The sequence below is a fragment of the Branchiostoma lanceolatum genome, chromosome 18 (genome assembly GCF_035083965.1).
Source record: "Branchiostoma lanceolatum isolate klBraLanc5 chromosome 18, klBraLanc5.hap2, whole genome shotgun sequence".
Lineage (NCBI taxonomy): Eukaryota > Metazoa > Chordata > Leptocardii > Amphioxiformes > Branchiostomatidae > Branchiostoma > Branchiostoma lanceolatum.
This window is the reverse complement of record NC_089739.1, coordinates 1351927-1368368: the sequence shown is the minus strand read 5'-3', so window position 1 is coordinate 1368368 and position 16442 is coordinate 1351927. Positions and strand designations below refer to the sequence as shown.

General features: G+C 41.4%; 2 protein-coding genes across 3 annotated transcripts; both read left to right on the top strand.

Annotated features, from left to right (window-relative positions):
* The first annotated feature begins 361 nt into the window (after positions 1–361).
* Positions 362–8383, top strand: LOC136424066 (uncharacterized). Of its 2 annotated transcripts, XM_066412479.1 has the most exons (8): positions 365–740; positions 3274–3471; positions 4246–4353; positions 4619–4720; positions 5092–5205; positions 6126–6236; positions 7117–7147; positions 7494–8383. In XM_066412479.1, the coding sequence occupies exons 1-8, from the start codon at positions 668–670 to the stop codon at positions 7510–7512; spliced, it is 756 nt and encodes a 251-aa protein (XP_066268576.1). In that variant the 5' UTR covers positions 365–667; the 3' UTR covers positions 7513–8383. The 2 variants fall into 2 exon arrangements, with proteins under 2 accessions (XP_066268577.1, XP_066268576.1); XM_066412480.1 differs by lacking the exon at positions 7117–7147 and having other exon boundaries at positions 362–740.
* Positions 8384–9499: 1116 nt separating this feature from the next.
* On the top strand, positions 9500–15521 carry LOC136424850 (2-Hydroxyacid oxidase 1-like). The gene is made up of 8 exons (XM_066413530.1): positions 9500–9980; positions 10806–10957; positions 12231–12480; positions 12791–12954; positions 14096–14187; positions 14570–14728; positions 14934–15003; positions 15123–15521. The coding sequence occupies exons 1-8, from the start codon at positions 9841–9843 to the stop codon at positions 15242–15244; spliced, it is 1149 nt and encodes a 382-aa protein (XP_066269627.1). The 5' UTR covers positions 9500–9840; the 3' UTR covers positions 15245–15521.
* Positions 15522–16442: the final 921 nt, after the last annotated feature.

Here is a 16442-nt window from a genome sequence, read left to right as displayed (position 1 = left end):
ATTTGATTTATTTTATCTATTGGTTTGGCTGTTAATAATTCATAAATCGATCCTCATTTTAGGCCAGTCAAAAACAACGTTGGCTTGTAAGATCTGACCCATTGTAACATATCGTCACGCTTGTCTCTTGTTTTTGCAATATCTATAGTCATCAGTCTATTTAAGATTACCGGTCTATTACAAAACAGTTATGGTCTCTCATTCGGGCAAACGTTGACCCCACAAGCCCTTGTGATGCTAATCTAGGTGAAAGGTCACCCCGGACCTTTGCTGTCAACCTGTTCGACCGGGGTGTTTGACGGACCACCACCCGTGCGTCGTCATGGCAACCAATTGTCAAAGGCCCGTAGGATGAAACCGGATCCGCCTGTGGTTAGTGGCAACAACCTATCAAAGACCTGCAGGACGATACCCGATCCACCCGTCGTCTTGGTAACCGCCCTTCATGGTGACGTATTTGACGTAAACAGAACAGGGGTGTGGTTAGGTGACTCAGCGGCGTGGAGTATTTGAGTGTCAAACGTCCTACTGGTCGTGTATAGGGTGGGTATATAACAACCACACAAACAGCTCCGGGACACTGACAGCTGAAACCACACCCGCAGAGGTACAGAAGGACCTACCGCGTTCAGTGAGAGATTCAAGACTGCTGAGAAGAGGAACTAAGATGGCGGGCACGTTACGTTCTATCCGCTCGATCCTGGCTCTGGTTGTGCTGATACAGCTGGCGATCTCTATCGGTGAGTTCATTCTCAGTCACATTTGTTGTAATACAAGTTTACGAAAGTTAATAGGTGATTCCTAGCACAGTAGTGGATGATACTCTTGGGACTGCAGATGGTGTGTCGTACGATTCAATCATGACAGAAAATGTTATCGTATATGCTTAACGACACTACTAGTTGGTTCTGACACAGCCTTTGTGAAAGCCGCGCGATAGAAAATAACAGGATTGAAAATGTAGCACTATAAGAAATCTCACGACCAATTCGACAACGTTACAGTAACGTAAGAAGAATCAATCATTTCATACAGTGATTTAAAGCTCTGATTTAAACGCAGTTGACATCCGCTATCTTTCCTTTTCACCTCAAAAGCACGGTCTTTGAAATTTAAATGCTCATCCAGGTGTAGGGATTTAGATGTCTTAGTAAGAGACGCGGTTGCTTAGATTTAAATCACTTGTTTATCGCAGTGTACAACTTCTATTTAAAGAAGAGATTGTAAGATTTCAGAATCAGAACCGAGTAAAACTCCTAAATAGGGAAAAGACAGTGAGCGGATACGCTTCCCCGCCTTTGTGGTAGTCGCTTCCAAACTGAGGGGTAGGCTGAGTTGTGCCATCGGCCTCTAGAGCAACATGAAGCCGAGGAAGCCAGTGTGAGTACCCGGTATAGTCTCTCAAGAAGGGTGTGTCATTCAGGGATGGCTCTTTTGTTCTCTCTTGAACAATACAGTAGTGTAAAATTTCAAGTCAAACGAAAGAGATGCCCGACGGTCAGTGGCCTTTTACCATACGGGACAGGTGTCCTTCATGGTCATGCAGGGGACTGAGACAAAATTTCGCCGGGGGCATGTTAGCCCTGCTGCCGAAGAGCTGGCCTGACCGGGCCCTAGCAACAGCCTGGAGCCTGGAGTTGTTGCTCCCGTGCCAGTCCGTGGGTCTAAACTCTGCGAACGGGCCAAGATCTGTTGGCGGTGTTTGGAGCTCATGGTTGCCGAGAAGATCGGTATAAACAGTCGCTGTGATTTCTCAACTATTGTTTACTAAATACCTCTTTAAAGCACGGCTTTAAGACAGCTATTAAACACACTGTTACGTAGAGCCAAATTATGAAGAGGAATTAGCAGTTGAAAGCAATGATCTGAATACCGCTTGACAACTTTTCACAGTTTTAGACAAACATTTGAAGCGGAGTTGTCAGCAACAAATAAAATGGCCTGCGGCTGCCTTGGTGATTTTCTCATTACCGATTCCATGCTCTATTTAGCCTGTATGGCACAAAACACAGACAATTTTTTTAAATGTGGGACAAACCGGCGAGAGAAAGTCCCATTTTCACAGGATAATATTTACCTAGACGTAAAAGTCATCATGCACCGCCCACCGTAACCAAAACAGTGAGACGGTAGGTAAATAATCCACCTAATGTGTAAATAAAACGTTTACTTAATAACCTAACATAATCTGGATTCAATTGTTCAAAATACAACATTGGCTGGGGGAGGTCTGTGGAGAGAAGTGTAATCATAAACTGTTTGGTTTGACTTATAATAAAATAAAAGCGCTAAACAACTGTCTATCCTCAGCAACTTTAGGCAGGTGAAGACGGGCAGATAAACCAATTCAATTTTGAAATAGAATGAATGAGCATGTATGATTAAAAGCAAAAAAGAAGACATGGCAGTAGCAGACTACAAAAAAGATGCGCATTTATTTTATCCAAACTTTGCAATTCGTTGAACTGAGCGGAAGAATAACTCCAGGTTTGTACACAAATATTCCTGTTCATCTAATTTGGAAATGCAAAGTTGGCTTGTTGGAAAGGAACAACCAGCCGGTTACCTGAGTACGTCATGGATCACCTGCCGGACGAGTCTTAGTGACCCGTAGAACGCGTGCTAGAAGACAAAGGCACACCTATTCATTGGAACCTGACACCTGCGTGTGTTTGTATAATAAAAGATATCAGGTTCCCCGTAAAGGAAAAGGCACACAAGAAGGCGGTTTGGCAAGAAAACCACAGGCGACATGAAAACTATAACCACGCTTGAAAGTCGAGGACATACAAACAAGCAATATCTTATAAAATTATCGGCGATATTCGTTGAGTTCGTAGGGTACGAATAAGATGTAACGGGTGTTGACATCAATGCATTAGGTTTGTGGGTGAGTCTTGTTATTACTAAAATGATTGTTTGATTTATCGTTATTTAACCATTTACAGGCACAACATCAGCACAAACAACTGCGGTAGCTTTCACAGCAGCAGACGGCACTACTGCAGTGGGGACGCTCATTAACATTGTTTATTCACTGTTTATTTATTTATTTACAGGTACAACATCGGCACAAACAACTGCTGCAGCTACCACAGCAGCAGCCGGCACTACTGCAGTGGGGACGTTCATTAACATTGTTTATTCATTATTTATTTATTTACAGGTACAACATCGGCACAAACAACTGCTGCAGCTACCACAGCAGCAGCCGGCACTACTGCAGTGGGGACGTTCATTAACATTGTTTATTCATTATTTATTTATTTACAGGTACAACATCGGCACAAACAACTGCTGCAGCTACCACAGCAGCAGCGGGTACTACTGCCGCAGCCGGCACTACTGCAGCGCCTACCGCTACCGCTGCGCCGGTGCCGAACATTAAGTACTACGTCGTCCTGACGTTCGAGGCGAGCTCCGTCTGGGCCATCATCCTCATGCTCACAATTCTCGTGTCAGATGCCAGCAGTAAGTTTATCTATTCATTTATTCATTCATTCACATATATTTCAATAATACGTTTATTGCAAAGTCCTGCCCGAAGGACAATCGCAGATAAAATTGTCTATTACAAGTGAAGGGTCTGACTTCTCTTTTGCAAGCTATGAAAGACGTATGTCCCACCTATTGTAGAATTTGTGGGTTTACTTCATCTAGTTGTGAGCTTTGCGGCTGATGCTTTTACCTCTAAATAGAAAGAAACTTTTAGTTATTCATTTATCTATTGGTATGGATAGAGCACGCGATTGCATGTACAGCCAAGGTGGCCCAACCTTCCTCCTTCAAACAGGGCCACTATCGCTCGGTTCGTTATCTCGCGTAGGGTCCCTGCTATTCCGAGCCGGTATTCTGGCTTCTGGCGACGTCACTGACAGTTGCTCATTAATAATTAATAAGCTATCCTCAGTTGGCACAAACGGCGGTTAATTTGTTCTGAACCCAAAGTAACGATGTAAGCCGTAACAGGATTGGTTGATAGCTTCCCAGCGTCCTTTGCGGGTTTGCTCAAGATGAGCTTGAGCAAACCCCCTGATTGGCTGAAAGCTGCTTTAGTGGTGACGTCGCCAGAACCGAGAATACCGGCTTGGAATAGCAGGGCTTTGAGGAGTATGGGCCCAACTAGCGGATAGCTATTATCAAGGGCTAACCCTGAGGGAAAATATAATGAATAGGTCATACACACACAACCACCACTGGTTATAAAAAAATAACATTTTCTTGATACACTTGTATTTTTTTCAGTGAACTACACTGTGGTGAAGCACGTTGGGAGTATCGGACCTATCATCGGTATGCTGATCGCCGCAGTGCCGATGATTTTAGCACCAATTTCGCCCAACAACGGAAGCAGTAAGTGTTTGTAATTATATTTTGATCAATCTATAGCCCCTTATTATTATATGGAGCAGAAACGTGGTCTAATAGCAAATGAATTGTGACGCCGTGCATTTCAAACAACAGTTCGGCTCGGAAATTTATGACTGACATCTTCAAACTGACTGACCCACAAGCATAGAGTAAGCCACTTAAAAAAATTGTAACGTTCACAGATATTTCAAAGGTGATTTGGAGTCTGTAAAAAAAGATTTCGTCATTTTTTTCCTTTTTTTTTCAGACCAGCAGGGAGGCTTCACTGTCATCATGATCCAGTCGTCCGTTGTGGCCGTGCTGAGTTTCTTCGCGGCGTTTTCTGGATTCACCGCCAAGAAGTACATCGGTAAGTTTCTTAAAGATCCTCTGTATGCACCCTCCCGGGTAGACCCGATATGCTCGTTACGTTACCATACTGGCCCTACTAAGACAAACTTCACGCTATCTGGTACACAAATTGATATTTTCTATGTATTCTATGTATTGTTGTCATGTCCGACTCCTATATCCACATACATAGGTCAATTTCTCTATAAATCATTCCAAAAGCGAGACATAATTGCCCATACATGACTATATAATTGTAATCGATATACTGTTATCGATAACATTTTGTACTTAGAATTGATCAACCTTGTAGTATAGTTGATTCAATGCCATACATTGTACCATGCAAGACTGTTAAGCAATATAGTTCATTCATTTTGTAATTTTCAGGAGACGGCTCGGGAAACCGTGACATGCCGTTCGGCACAATGTCCCTGCTGTGCACCTGCGGATTGATGCCCGCAATCGCTGGGACCGTCATTTCCGCATACAACGTCGACCCAGGTGAGATTCAAATCATCTTTATTACTGAAAATTTCAGTCTATTTTATCTCTTTTTTTTAGCTTTATTTAGCCGACAATTTGCGGGCGTTTCAAAAAGTCCCTGTCCTTCCGCTTTGGAGCGGTACTGCAGATTGGGTGTATTGTCCAGACTTGTAAAAGTTAGATATGCAATACATTGGGCTTATGAAACCTGTAAACCTTCTCCTCAAACGGTTTCAGATGTCTCTGCGTACATTTACAATTGTCCTTGAAGCTTAACAAAACACGATGTGGCATTAGAAATATTGGTTTGGGGGGTATTGCACGAGGAGCAACCACAATGATAGCAACTGGAGTAGGTTGAAAACCCTTTTCAAAGCTAGAATACTAGATGCTGTGCCCCAAGAACTCCCTGACACACTCCAACCAACGCAGTTCGACACCCCGTTAGTAGGTCACCTGTCATCGACTTGCGTGCCGGGATTCCAGACTGTGCCAACAAGGCTTTACAGTGACAGGCGGGCGTCCACGGAGGTCGCCGGGAGGATTGCAGAAATCCTTGTAAAATTCTGGGAATTCTTGTAAATCGGACGTAAAAATAAACTATCAAGCTCGCTCCTAAAGCTTTGCTAATAATGACAAGCTATCTGCCACCCAGAAATCAAGACCACAGCGCGTCCAGGTCAAAAGATACAAAAATTGAAGTTCTGCTGCAGTACCAAGGTCACATACCAGGGGGCCCAAAATCGACCCTGAATTTCGGCTTCCCAACACCTGCCCACATACCAAATATCATTGTAATCCATCAAGAGGCTCTTGGGTTATGCTGACTGGAGTGGTGCGGAAACACAAACAAACAAACAAACAGACAGACAGACACACCCAAAACTATATCTCCATTTTTCATGGAGATAATAATAACAATAACGTGTATTTTGCAGGGTACCAGTGGCCTGGCTTGATCCTCGGCTCCGTCTGCACGGGAATGATGACTGTCAACCTCATCTGGAACGTGACCCGGTCTCTCACGGGGAAGAAGCGTGCTTGCAGGGGTAAGGCACATGCTCTTTCATTTCATTATCAATATGAAATATGATTATATTTCATTTCATCATCAATATGAAAAATAATGATATTTCATTTCATTATCAATACGAAATACAATTATATTTCATGTAATAATCGATATGAAATATAATTATATTTCATTTCGTTATCAATATGGAATATGATTATATTGAAATTCATCATCAATATAAAATATGATTACATTTCATTTCATTATCAATATGAAATACAATTATATTTCATTAAATATTCAATATGAAATATAATCATATTTCATTTCATTATCAATATGAAATATGATTATATTTAATTTAATAATCGATATGAAATATAATGATATTTCATTTCATTATCAATATGAAATATAATGCTATTTCATTTCATTATCAATACGAAATGCAATTATATTTCATTTAATAATCAATATGAAATATAACTATATTTAATTTCATCATCAATATAAAATATGATTATATTTCATTTCATTATCAATATAAAATACAATTATATTCAATTTAATAATCAATATGAAGTATAATCATATTTCACTTCATATTCAATATGATATATAATTTCATTTCATTATCAATATAGAATATAATCATATTTCATTTCATTATCAATATGAAATATAATCATATTTCATTTCATTATCAATATGAAATATAATTATATTTCATCTAATTATCAATACATTATAAAATGCAATCATATTTCATTTAATAACCAATATAAGATACAGTTATATTTCATTTAATAAAAAACAATATCCCAATGAAAAAGTCTTTTTTCATGGAGATAACAATATGGAATATAATTATATTTCATTATCAACATATAATATAATTTGTTTGTGCTTTTCAGTTGCTGAAGCCGAAGGTACAGATAATGTCGGGTAAGCACAAAGATAATATATATAATTTTTACCTTGCTTCTGTTTGTCGCTGATACACACTTGAACTGATACTGCTTTACATAAAATCTATATATACTGTATCTAATTTGTATGATTCTTTAATGGACTCCAGGGAGAAAAGTGATGTATCACTAATGGTGTATCACTAACAAAGCCAAACTGCAATATCTTTGTGCTTGCCCGGCTTTTCGTTAACCTGCTTTTTTACACTGCTTAAATGCGTGAACATGTTTGTAGCAGGCGAAAGTTGCTTAAGACATTTTATAGGTGAAAATTTTCAAGTATCGCCACTTTGCTCATTGCTCTATATTATTGTTTTTTACAGCATGACCAACAAAAGCTAAGTGACACAAGAAGGCAACGAAGTGAGGAGTAGAAAAATGAAGATTTTTTCTCACAACATTCATCCTTAAACCCACCCATCCATCCATCCACCCATCCATCCACCCATAGACATTATCATTATCAATGGCCAATATGTGTTATCTTACAACATGTACTAAGACATATTTAAAATCACGGTATCCAGAGTTTCCTTCTCTGAAATTGTAGATATATGAAATTAACAAATGTATTGCTAACTGTGACAATCTTACATATCATTTCCGTGAATACTTTGGGATCCAACTAAACATAATACGTTCTTAGACATTGCACAGTTCTTGTTCACTTGTTGATTGTTTGTTTTGTTTTGCTTTCTTTCATTGATGGTTGTTTTGCAAGAGAATGACTTATGATATGGAGTAGTGAAAACGAAATAGAAGTAGGTAACGAAGTGCTTTCAAATCAAAACTAACACATATAGTGCTTGAAGGGCCAATATTCTTTCTTAAAAATATACGTGTACTTCCAAAATGTAAGTTATCTGCGTAATGTGATTCGTTACACTCCTATTAAGTCTCTATTTGTGGGGAGCAAATAGATCTACAATGTGACTTCTTTATTCGATATATCGTACAAAATGTTCCAGTACATTGTCTTAGTGAAAGTAGTGTACTGATACTAGCTTATACATAGCTCACATTTTATACCCTTATCTTTGTGTTAAATGCAGATACACGCTCATAGATACGCAGAGCAATAGTTGTGATTTCTGGTGTTCATATTGACATACAGTTCTCTTTATGTGCATATGTTAGTTAAGATAATATCAGAAAGTGCTAATTACAGCACCCTAGTCATTGTAACACTTTGGAATAAACTTTCACTTATTTACTTCGTTTGTCGCATTTGTGTTTATTGAGAATGAAACAATTCATTACTGTTACGCTGGATCAACCAAAGCAACTCTTTCTGGTAACGACTGATCCACAATAGTATAGACGAACGTTTAACGTAAATGTTTTCCTAAAATAAATGGAATTAAAAGTCATAACAATATACATTAGAATACAATGACATAATAACACCGTATAAAATAATAAAAAAATTACCATACATATGTTTCCATACATCGTCAGAATAAAATGTCGAAAAAAAATAATCAAATCCAGTATAGTGGAGGAATAGAAGGTTGATAGGAGGTTATAAGAAAGCTTAAAATTAGGAGTGCAGATAGTTTTTGCAGCATGCATCAGTGGCATGCAACGCTTTGTGGCGTCACCATTACAATATTGCACTCAGTAGAAAGAAAAAAAACACATAACAAAACAAAGTGTTTTCTGAAGTTTTTGGAAAGGCTTGGAGGTTAGTCAACTGCTGAAGAAAAGTTATTCTTTCCTACCTACCTGCTGGTCCCTTGACCTCCAGGTCGTTGGAGGGACAAGGTATAGCAATGAAGATGGACATCTGTCTCCAGGCTCGTCTGTCCTCAGTTGACCTGTAGAGAAAATGTCCTCAAGGCCTAAAATGTTAATTCAAGAACCTCAAAAGATGCTTCCTACATCCCTACAAAGTCGACATTTACTGAAGGAGATAGCAAGATACGATTTTAAAATTGATTTGCGCGACAAGCCATGAAGTGTGACTAATGAAAAATTGATTCACACAAAATGGAAGAGAAGAAAATACCAGTTCTTTTGTGGGCTGACTTCTCAATTTTCGCGGCCAGGGGCTGAAAAGCAAGGAGCCTACAATTCACTCACTCACTCACTACAATTGGCGGGACTGAATCGAAAGGGTCTGGATAGGTTGACATTCGACCAGGTAATACGACAGCAATAGACCAAGGTGTGGCCATACGGCCGTAGGATTTTGACCAGCTTATAAACTTAGGCAGCCTCTTAAGTATCCCTATTAAGTCTTTACAAAAGTCGATCACAGCCGGTCATCCCTCCTGCATGATAGTGTTGGTTTAGTCCTTTAACCCGGAAGTAAAACATAATTGAACTTGGTCGCCTTGACGCATCTTCTAGTCAGAACAGGTCATGTCAAACGCGACGAGTCTTCCCTTTTGGGTCTCATCAGAGGGAAGAAACGTTTTAAGATTAAAGACATAGGTTGCAAGACAGGGAAGGAGATTCGCCTTTCCTCAAATTCTTGACTTGAAGGAAATCTTTCACAAGTTGCGCGGTGTGAACGAGCGAAGAGCAGGGCAGTAGCCGCCGGACGCTTTCTCTCCTGTATAAAGAATTGTGTATCAAGTTTCAATAACAAAAGCTGGGCGTACCAAGAAGGACTATTTTAGGTGAGCCATATCTTACAGGAAGGAACGTCAGGTTACCAAGGAAAGCATGGCGACAACCACTCTCACCACACTGTCAGAGTTTGAGAAGGCCGCGCGACAGAAGACGTCTGAGTTCGCGTGGAGCTACGTGAGTCGGCCCGGTGAGGACGGACAGACACACGTCGATAACCGACGGGCGTTTAAACGGTACGTCTGAACTGAACCTGTGCAATGGCCTAGTGGGTAGAGTGTTTGCCTTGCATGCGGTAGGTCGTGAGTTCGAACCCCGGCCGGGTCATACCAAAGACTCTAAAAATGGTACATACTGCTTTCTCTGCTCCTTAGCACTCAGCATTTGAGGAAGAGTATGGTAGTTAAACACGCACCACTACCAGTGGACTAGCCCCCCCCCCCCCGCTGTAATGATAAAGTTGTGTGGCCCAGGGCTACCGAAACGGAGATGGGCGCCGCCTTATGCACCGTCTGGTGCGGGGAGGACTTTAACTAACTAACTTAACTTATCAGCCGGGTACTATCTAAGACACCTGGTAGTGGGGGTTGGGAGGTGAATTTGGCTGTGTACTTGTGTGTTTGAGATTATCGCGTCTTTTCCGTCTTTGGCTGTTGTTAGTTTTCTCGTTTATTATTAGCTCAAGTATCGTTAGTACACCTGTCAGAAAAGCCAGAGACCGAAACCTACCGTTGAAAAGTAGCCTGGAATCCATCCTATTTAGCTTCCGGCCGCTACCCAAGCTCCGCTGCCTGGCAGCGGAGCTTGGGTAGCGGCCGGAAGCTAAATAGGATGGATTCCAGGCTAGTTGAAAAGAGCCTCTGTCTCATTTATTTGCACCTTATAGCCACAATTTTGACTTTGTATGACTGCTTTTTCTAGTATTCGTTTGCCAAGAGACATATGGAGTATCAAATTATTGATACAAATGGTGTGTGATAGGTCATAACAATGAACGATCTTGTGTAAAATATTTTCTGTCTTAAGGTCTATTTCCTAAATGAATTATTATTGCTCCACAGCTACCGTCTCATCCCTAGAAACCTTCGTGACGTGTACATCCGGGACACCTCTGTGACCATATTAGGTACCAAACTGGATTTCCCAATAGCCATTGCGCCGACTGCCACGCACCGATTGCTTCATCCTGAGGCGGAGTCGGCGACGGCAAGGGGTAAGAAATAAACTCCAGGAAATTACTTCATGAGTGATGATGATCTTTATTGGCACAAGGGCTAAATGCAGTAGTTTCAATATTATAAGAAACGTTTACGTAAAGAATATTTACTTCTAGCGTTCCTGAACTAGCCTGAGTACCAACCTCCGTAGTGACCGCTGGCTCAAAAGAATTCGCTTGCTAACCACGGAGTCTGACCCTGCGCGTATCCGTAACGGCTGTTAGTCAGATATTCGTTTCGATTTTGAACGAGCTCGCTGATTGGCCCCATTCGTCTAAGCTCCACCCCATGCCACACTGTTATTCGTAACGGGTAGGTTCTAAGAACTGTTGCCATGTCGATTCTTTCAAAACTGGACCCGAACAGGGCAATAGAGACACCTTGGAACGAAAAATGGCACCGAACGCAGCTCGAATTCCCCTCATTACGTGATAACGAGACAGCCGTTACGGATACGCGCAGGGTCAGACTCCGTGGTTACCAAGCGAATTCTTTTGAGCCAGCGGTCACTACGGAGGTTGGTACTCAGGCTATTCCTGAACAGTCGGAGACATCAAACAACTAAAGCAATGCTACACTACTTTATCGTTTACAAAACAGTCAAACATATTAGACTTTGCTGCCCAGTAAATTTATCTTCAACAGGTCATAGTATACGAATTTACAGAGTTTTTGTTGTACAGTGTTGTCACAGGATGTCATTATGTATACATCCAAACGGTTCGTCTTTTACTAGCGGTTTAGTTCGAGTATCAAAATTCAGTGCACCGATCAAAGAATATAACGTACACTCTTATACAAAATTAAGTCCGTTGTCTACACGGTTGAATACTGAAGCTGGACCAGTTCGCTGACAAAGTGTTTAGATACTTGAAAAAAAATAGAAGTGGTACGAAAGTGTTTCAATAGTATAAATACAGCTCGCCGTAGCATCTACCAGGCTCCGCGGATCGCTGAAAAATTAGTAGAAATCGACCAAATAGAGTGAATTGTATGCCAAGGGAGTCAGCATAGGGTCCAATATGCGAACCACGGATTATTGGACCCTATAGGCCGGCCGACCCCCTATCATACTATTCACTTTTTTTAGCCGATTTCTACTACATGTATTCTTCCAGCGATCCACGGAGCCTGGTAGAGGCTAGCTTCTAGCTGACTGGACTGCATTCCGCTTTACGTTCTAAAGGCGCAGCCTCCATGAACACAGCGATGGTCCTGAGCTCCTGGTCGCACTGCTCATGATGTACGTGTCTCTGTTTCATCCCCCAGGTGCGGCCTCCATGAACACAGCGATGGTCCTGAGCTCCTGGTCCGAACACTCTTTAGAGAAAGTGACTGCCGCGGCTCCGCGGGGGGTCCGCTGGTTCTACCTGCTGTTCTACCGAGACCGAGGCCGGATGAAGCGGCTCCTGGAGCGGGCAGAGCAGGCGGGCTACACCGCCATAGTACTCACCGCGGACCAACCCTTCTTCACGTTTTCCTTTCGCAAAGTACCGAGTACCTTGCCAATGCCTTTATGGTGATGATGTTCTTTCTTTCTCCACTCTTCCTCCTCCAATTATCTCTCTCTCCCTCTTTCTCTCTCTCCCTCTCTCTCTCTCTCTCTCTCTCTTTCTTTCTCTTTTTTCTTCCTTTTGTCTTTCTCTTACGTCTCGTTCTACGTTCTTACGTCAGAATGATTTCAAATGCATCGAGACCATTTAAGGCAGTAAAGAATTCATCTCATGCAATCTCTCAGAAAAATATCAATATTTTTTTCCAAATTTTTTTAAAAGAACTTTTCACGATTTTCTTCTTTTAAAAAGCATCTTATGATTTTTTTTTCACAGGTTCCCAAACATTTACCTTGAAGACGTTCCACCCGGAGCTCTTGGCTCCTTAGAGCTGGCCGATTACTTTAAGAAAACGATTAAGGAGGCGGCGACGTGGGAAGACGTTGAGTGGGTCAGGAAGAACACGAGGCTGCCGGTCGTGCTGAAAGGGATTCTATCAGGTTAATGTTCAAAATTCAATACAAGCTACAGTCGCTATTCTCGACTTGGAGGATATGCAAATGTAGACACTGACACTTAAGTTACCCGTCAAAAACAGTGAAAAACGAATAAAAATTTAGCCAAAAATAAGTCAAAATGTCCACAACAATATTTTCTACATATGAAACGCACATATATTAAATTATTTCATCTTAGAGGAGCGAAATGTACCACCAAAGATGATATAACTGGCATTACAGGTTATAGACTTAGGATCTGAGTCAGGACTGCCTCGTTTTGGTGCATGACCCCGAGCTGACCTCTGAGAATTCAAAATGGCCGCCGTAACTGGAAAGAGATGCACTGTAGGGTCACATTTCCTAACCGACTCCTGGTCGGGCAGTTTGCGGGAACGAAAAATATGATATAAAAGACAGCGAAGCATACAAAATGGTAACAAAATATAGTCTTGGGCATAACTGGTAGACACTTTTTAGTTGGGGTCGTGTGGCGCAACGGCAGAGCGTTCGGCTCCAAGAGGTTCCGTGTTCGAATCCTGCCGTGTCGCCGATCTTGTGCCCTTGGGAAAGGCACTTTACACGACTTTCCTCACTCCACCCAGGTGTAAATGGGTACCTGACTTCGGTTGGGGAAGGTCGTATTGAGGTCACCTGGTGGCGCCGAATGGCAGCCGCCCAGGCCCTTGCGACAAATCCACAAAATGCAAGTGTGGATAGATTAGGTATATGTTATGTATTATGTGAAAATGTAAACCCTGCATCAATTCAGCGCTAGAAATTCAGCTCTGACCAATATAATTTTTTATTTTGTTTTTCGTTACCGCAAACAGCCCGACCGTGTGGTGATTTCATACAAGTAAGGTCACTGAGAGACCTTCTTACGCCGAACATTCATACCAGATCTCTTAATAGTCTTTCCGAGAGCGCTGAATGATCTCCAAGATTTGCCGATGATGTCCGTCATTTATGTCTCAACGCTACGATCGCAGGGTCTTTCAACGATCCCTTATCAATATCTTGCAATGCTATATCAATCAACAATGACATTTAGATGCCCATCGAATGCCCAGCGGTCTACATTCTACGGAAATGTCGCATCAATATGAAATCATGAAAGGTCGTTTCTAAATTTGTTCCACAGTGGAGGACGCCAAGATGGCGGTCCGGTTGGGGATTGACGCCGTCTTGGTGTCCAACCACGGCGGGAGGCAGCTGGACGGGGGCCCTGCTACTGTGAGTCTTACAGCTTTTAAGAAATCTACAAGTCATAGTCAAACTCTTCACTAATCGTCTTCACTTGTTCCTTTCTACTGTAAGTCTTACAGCTCCTCCAAAATCTTGATCTTCAGCAATGTACAAGTCATAGTTAAACTATTCCTCAATTGTCTTGTTCCTTGTGTGTTTTTTGATTGTTATAAACAACGCCTTTATTCTTGGTTCATTGCCTGGTATACATCACCTTACCAGTACATACGACAGGCAAACGTACCAAACATTTCTCCAATCCACTACACCTTTTTTCTTTACTAAAAATTGCTTTCAAATTGGGGCAACATAGCAATCGAATACACGAAAGACATCCTCTTTTCTTCATAGCGGTATTATACATTGATAGATCGACGTCCTTGCCGACATCGTCCGCGCGGTTGGCGGTGAGGCGGAGGTTTACCTGGACGGAGGGGTCCGGACTGGGACGGACGTGCTGAAGGCCTTGGCGCTGGGGGCCAGATGTGTGTTCATCGGCAGGCCCGCACTCTGGGGACTCGCTTGTAACGTACGTGTCGTTTTGAAAGACAAATTTTGCTGGATAAATCTATTAATTGTTGATGTCAATGATTCTTTGTCATTTGTCCTTTCTGGGTTATTTCAATGCAATGCCATGAAATTTGGTGATGTTTTCAAAACCACTGTTCCTTCATAAAATAGTTTTAAAGAACCTTGACAAGATTTTGAGAAAAATATCTCCTTGTCTTTTTCAGGGTGCTGAAGGTGTTCAGCAGGTCCTACAGATCCTGAAGGATGAACTCAGTCTGGCCATGGCCAGGGCGGGTACGTATGAACAGCATTTCAAGATGATTTTACTTTTGCTAACAATATCACCATAGTTCTGAGGCTTCTGATCATCATCCTCGTTCCTTTATTGTACCGTGTTATTCCTTTTTTTTCAGGTTGTGCGAAACTCTCAGACATCCAGCCATCATTGATCGTGCATGAGTCTTATTACTTGAACCGGCAAATGTTCAACATTGCGGGGAATGTCAACAATAAGATTGTCAAATCCAAATATTAAAATTTGTATGTGTAAGTTCATCTTCTTACATAGAAGAAGAACTTTATTGCACGACAATTGTACATGGTACAAAGTTTGGCAAGAATTCGTAAACATAATACAAAGTAGAAGTATAGAATAAAACTTAACATCCTAATTACTAATACAATACAATACAATGAGGGCTAGCATACATTTTGATATATTGTAACAGTTACAATCGAGTTGGTTTGATCATTAGTTTCGGTATTTTTTTCTAATGTGAAAGCAGTCGTTTAGATATCAACCTATTTTCGCATTGTGGGGATTGTTGCATTTAAATAAATACCCAAAACGGTCGGTAGCATCGAGACTCTTAAAACTTGTACTTGTTTTGAGAAATGTGAATAGCTTATGGCGTAAAACATCATATCTAGAGCATTCCATGACAAAGTGAAATTCATCTTCAATTTTCGTTGGACAATATGGGCAAAAAGTTTGGTCAGGGGCTATATTATAATATGTGCCCGTCTCTATTTTTAACTTAAGAAATGCTTGCGAAACAACTAGTAAATGGAGGTCCCTTGTTTGAGGAGAGCCACACATCGAGCACGTAAAAGAACCCACCACACTTATCGAAAGGAGTAGGGGTCCTCCCCAGTGTGTGTGGATCATATAAATTTGTCCGGATATGCAGCTTGTACTCGTCAGTACAAACCTGGTGTGTTACAACGCCTTGAGGCAGTTTACTGGGTATGCGATACATGCAAACAGAACAACGAAAGAGTCTTGGGCAAAACAAAACGTCTTCGACCTCAAGTTACCCCTGCCTTAAGGTCACCATTCTATAAATGGCAACAATCAGAAACACGTGACATGCACCAGGGACTGAACTTTCCACTTTAAATCAGAACGCTGACAACGTCGTTTTGGTGAAGCTTCCTTAGCGTCTTTACCATGAAGAATGGGAACGTTAACCCCAATGTCACTCCGCTCAAACGTGTATATGCAGACGTACGTGAAATCATGGAAAGATTTCTGAAATGTAAACTCCAACACTGCTGGAGAGAATTCGGTTCGATACTAGTGTCCTCGTCCTGAAATAACCCCTGCCAAAGGTCAACGCTGTGTGCAAATAAGAACCATATGACTTGCGCTTGCGCACTGAAAGTGAGACGGGACTTCCCACCTTAATTCATTAAACGCTGACAAAGTCTTCCTAGTGACGCTTCCTTTGCGT

What these genes read in the sequence shown, in the direction of transcription:
- LOC136424066 (XM_066412479.1), top strand. Translation starts at nt 668, where the DNA reads ATGGCGGGCACGTTACGTTCTATCCGCTCGATCCTGGCTCTGGTTGTG. An exon ending in ACAGCTGGCGATCTCTATCG is followed by an intron (nt 741 to 3,273) that starts GTGAGTTCATTC and finishes ATTTATTTACAG; the next exon opens with GTACAACATCGGCACAAACA. An exon ending in GAAGAAGCGTGCTTGCAGGG is followed by an intron (nt 6,237 to 7,116) that starts GTAAGGCACATG and finishes TGTGCTTTTCAG; the next exon opens with TTGCTGAAGCCGAAGGTACA.
- LOC136424850 (XM_066413530.1), top strand. Translation starts at nt 9,841, where the DNA reads ATGGCGACAACCACTCTCACCACACTGTCAGAGTTTGAGAAGGCCGCG. An exon ending in GGAGTCGGCGACGGCAAGGG is followed by an intron (nt 10,958 to 12,230) that starts GTAAGAAATAAA and finishes TTCATCCCCCAG; the next exon opens with GTGCGGCCTCCATGAACACA. An exon ending in ACCTTGCCAATGCCTTTATG is followed by an intron (nt 12,481 to 12,790) that starts GTGATGATGTTC and finishes TTTTTTTCACAG; the next exon opens with GTTCCCAAACATTTACCTTG.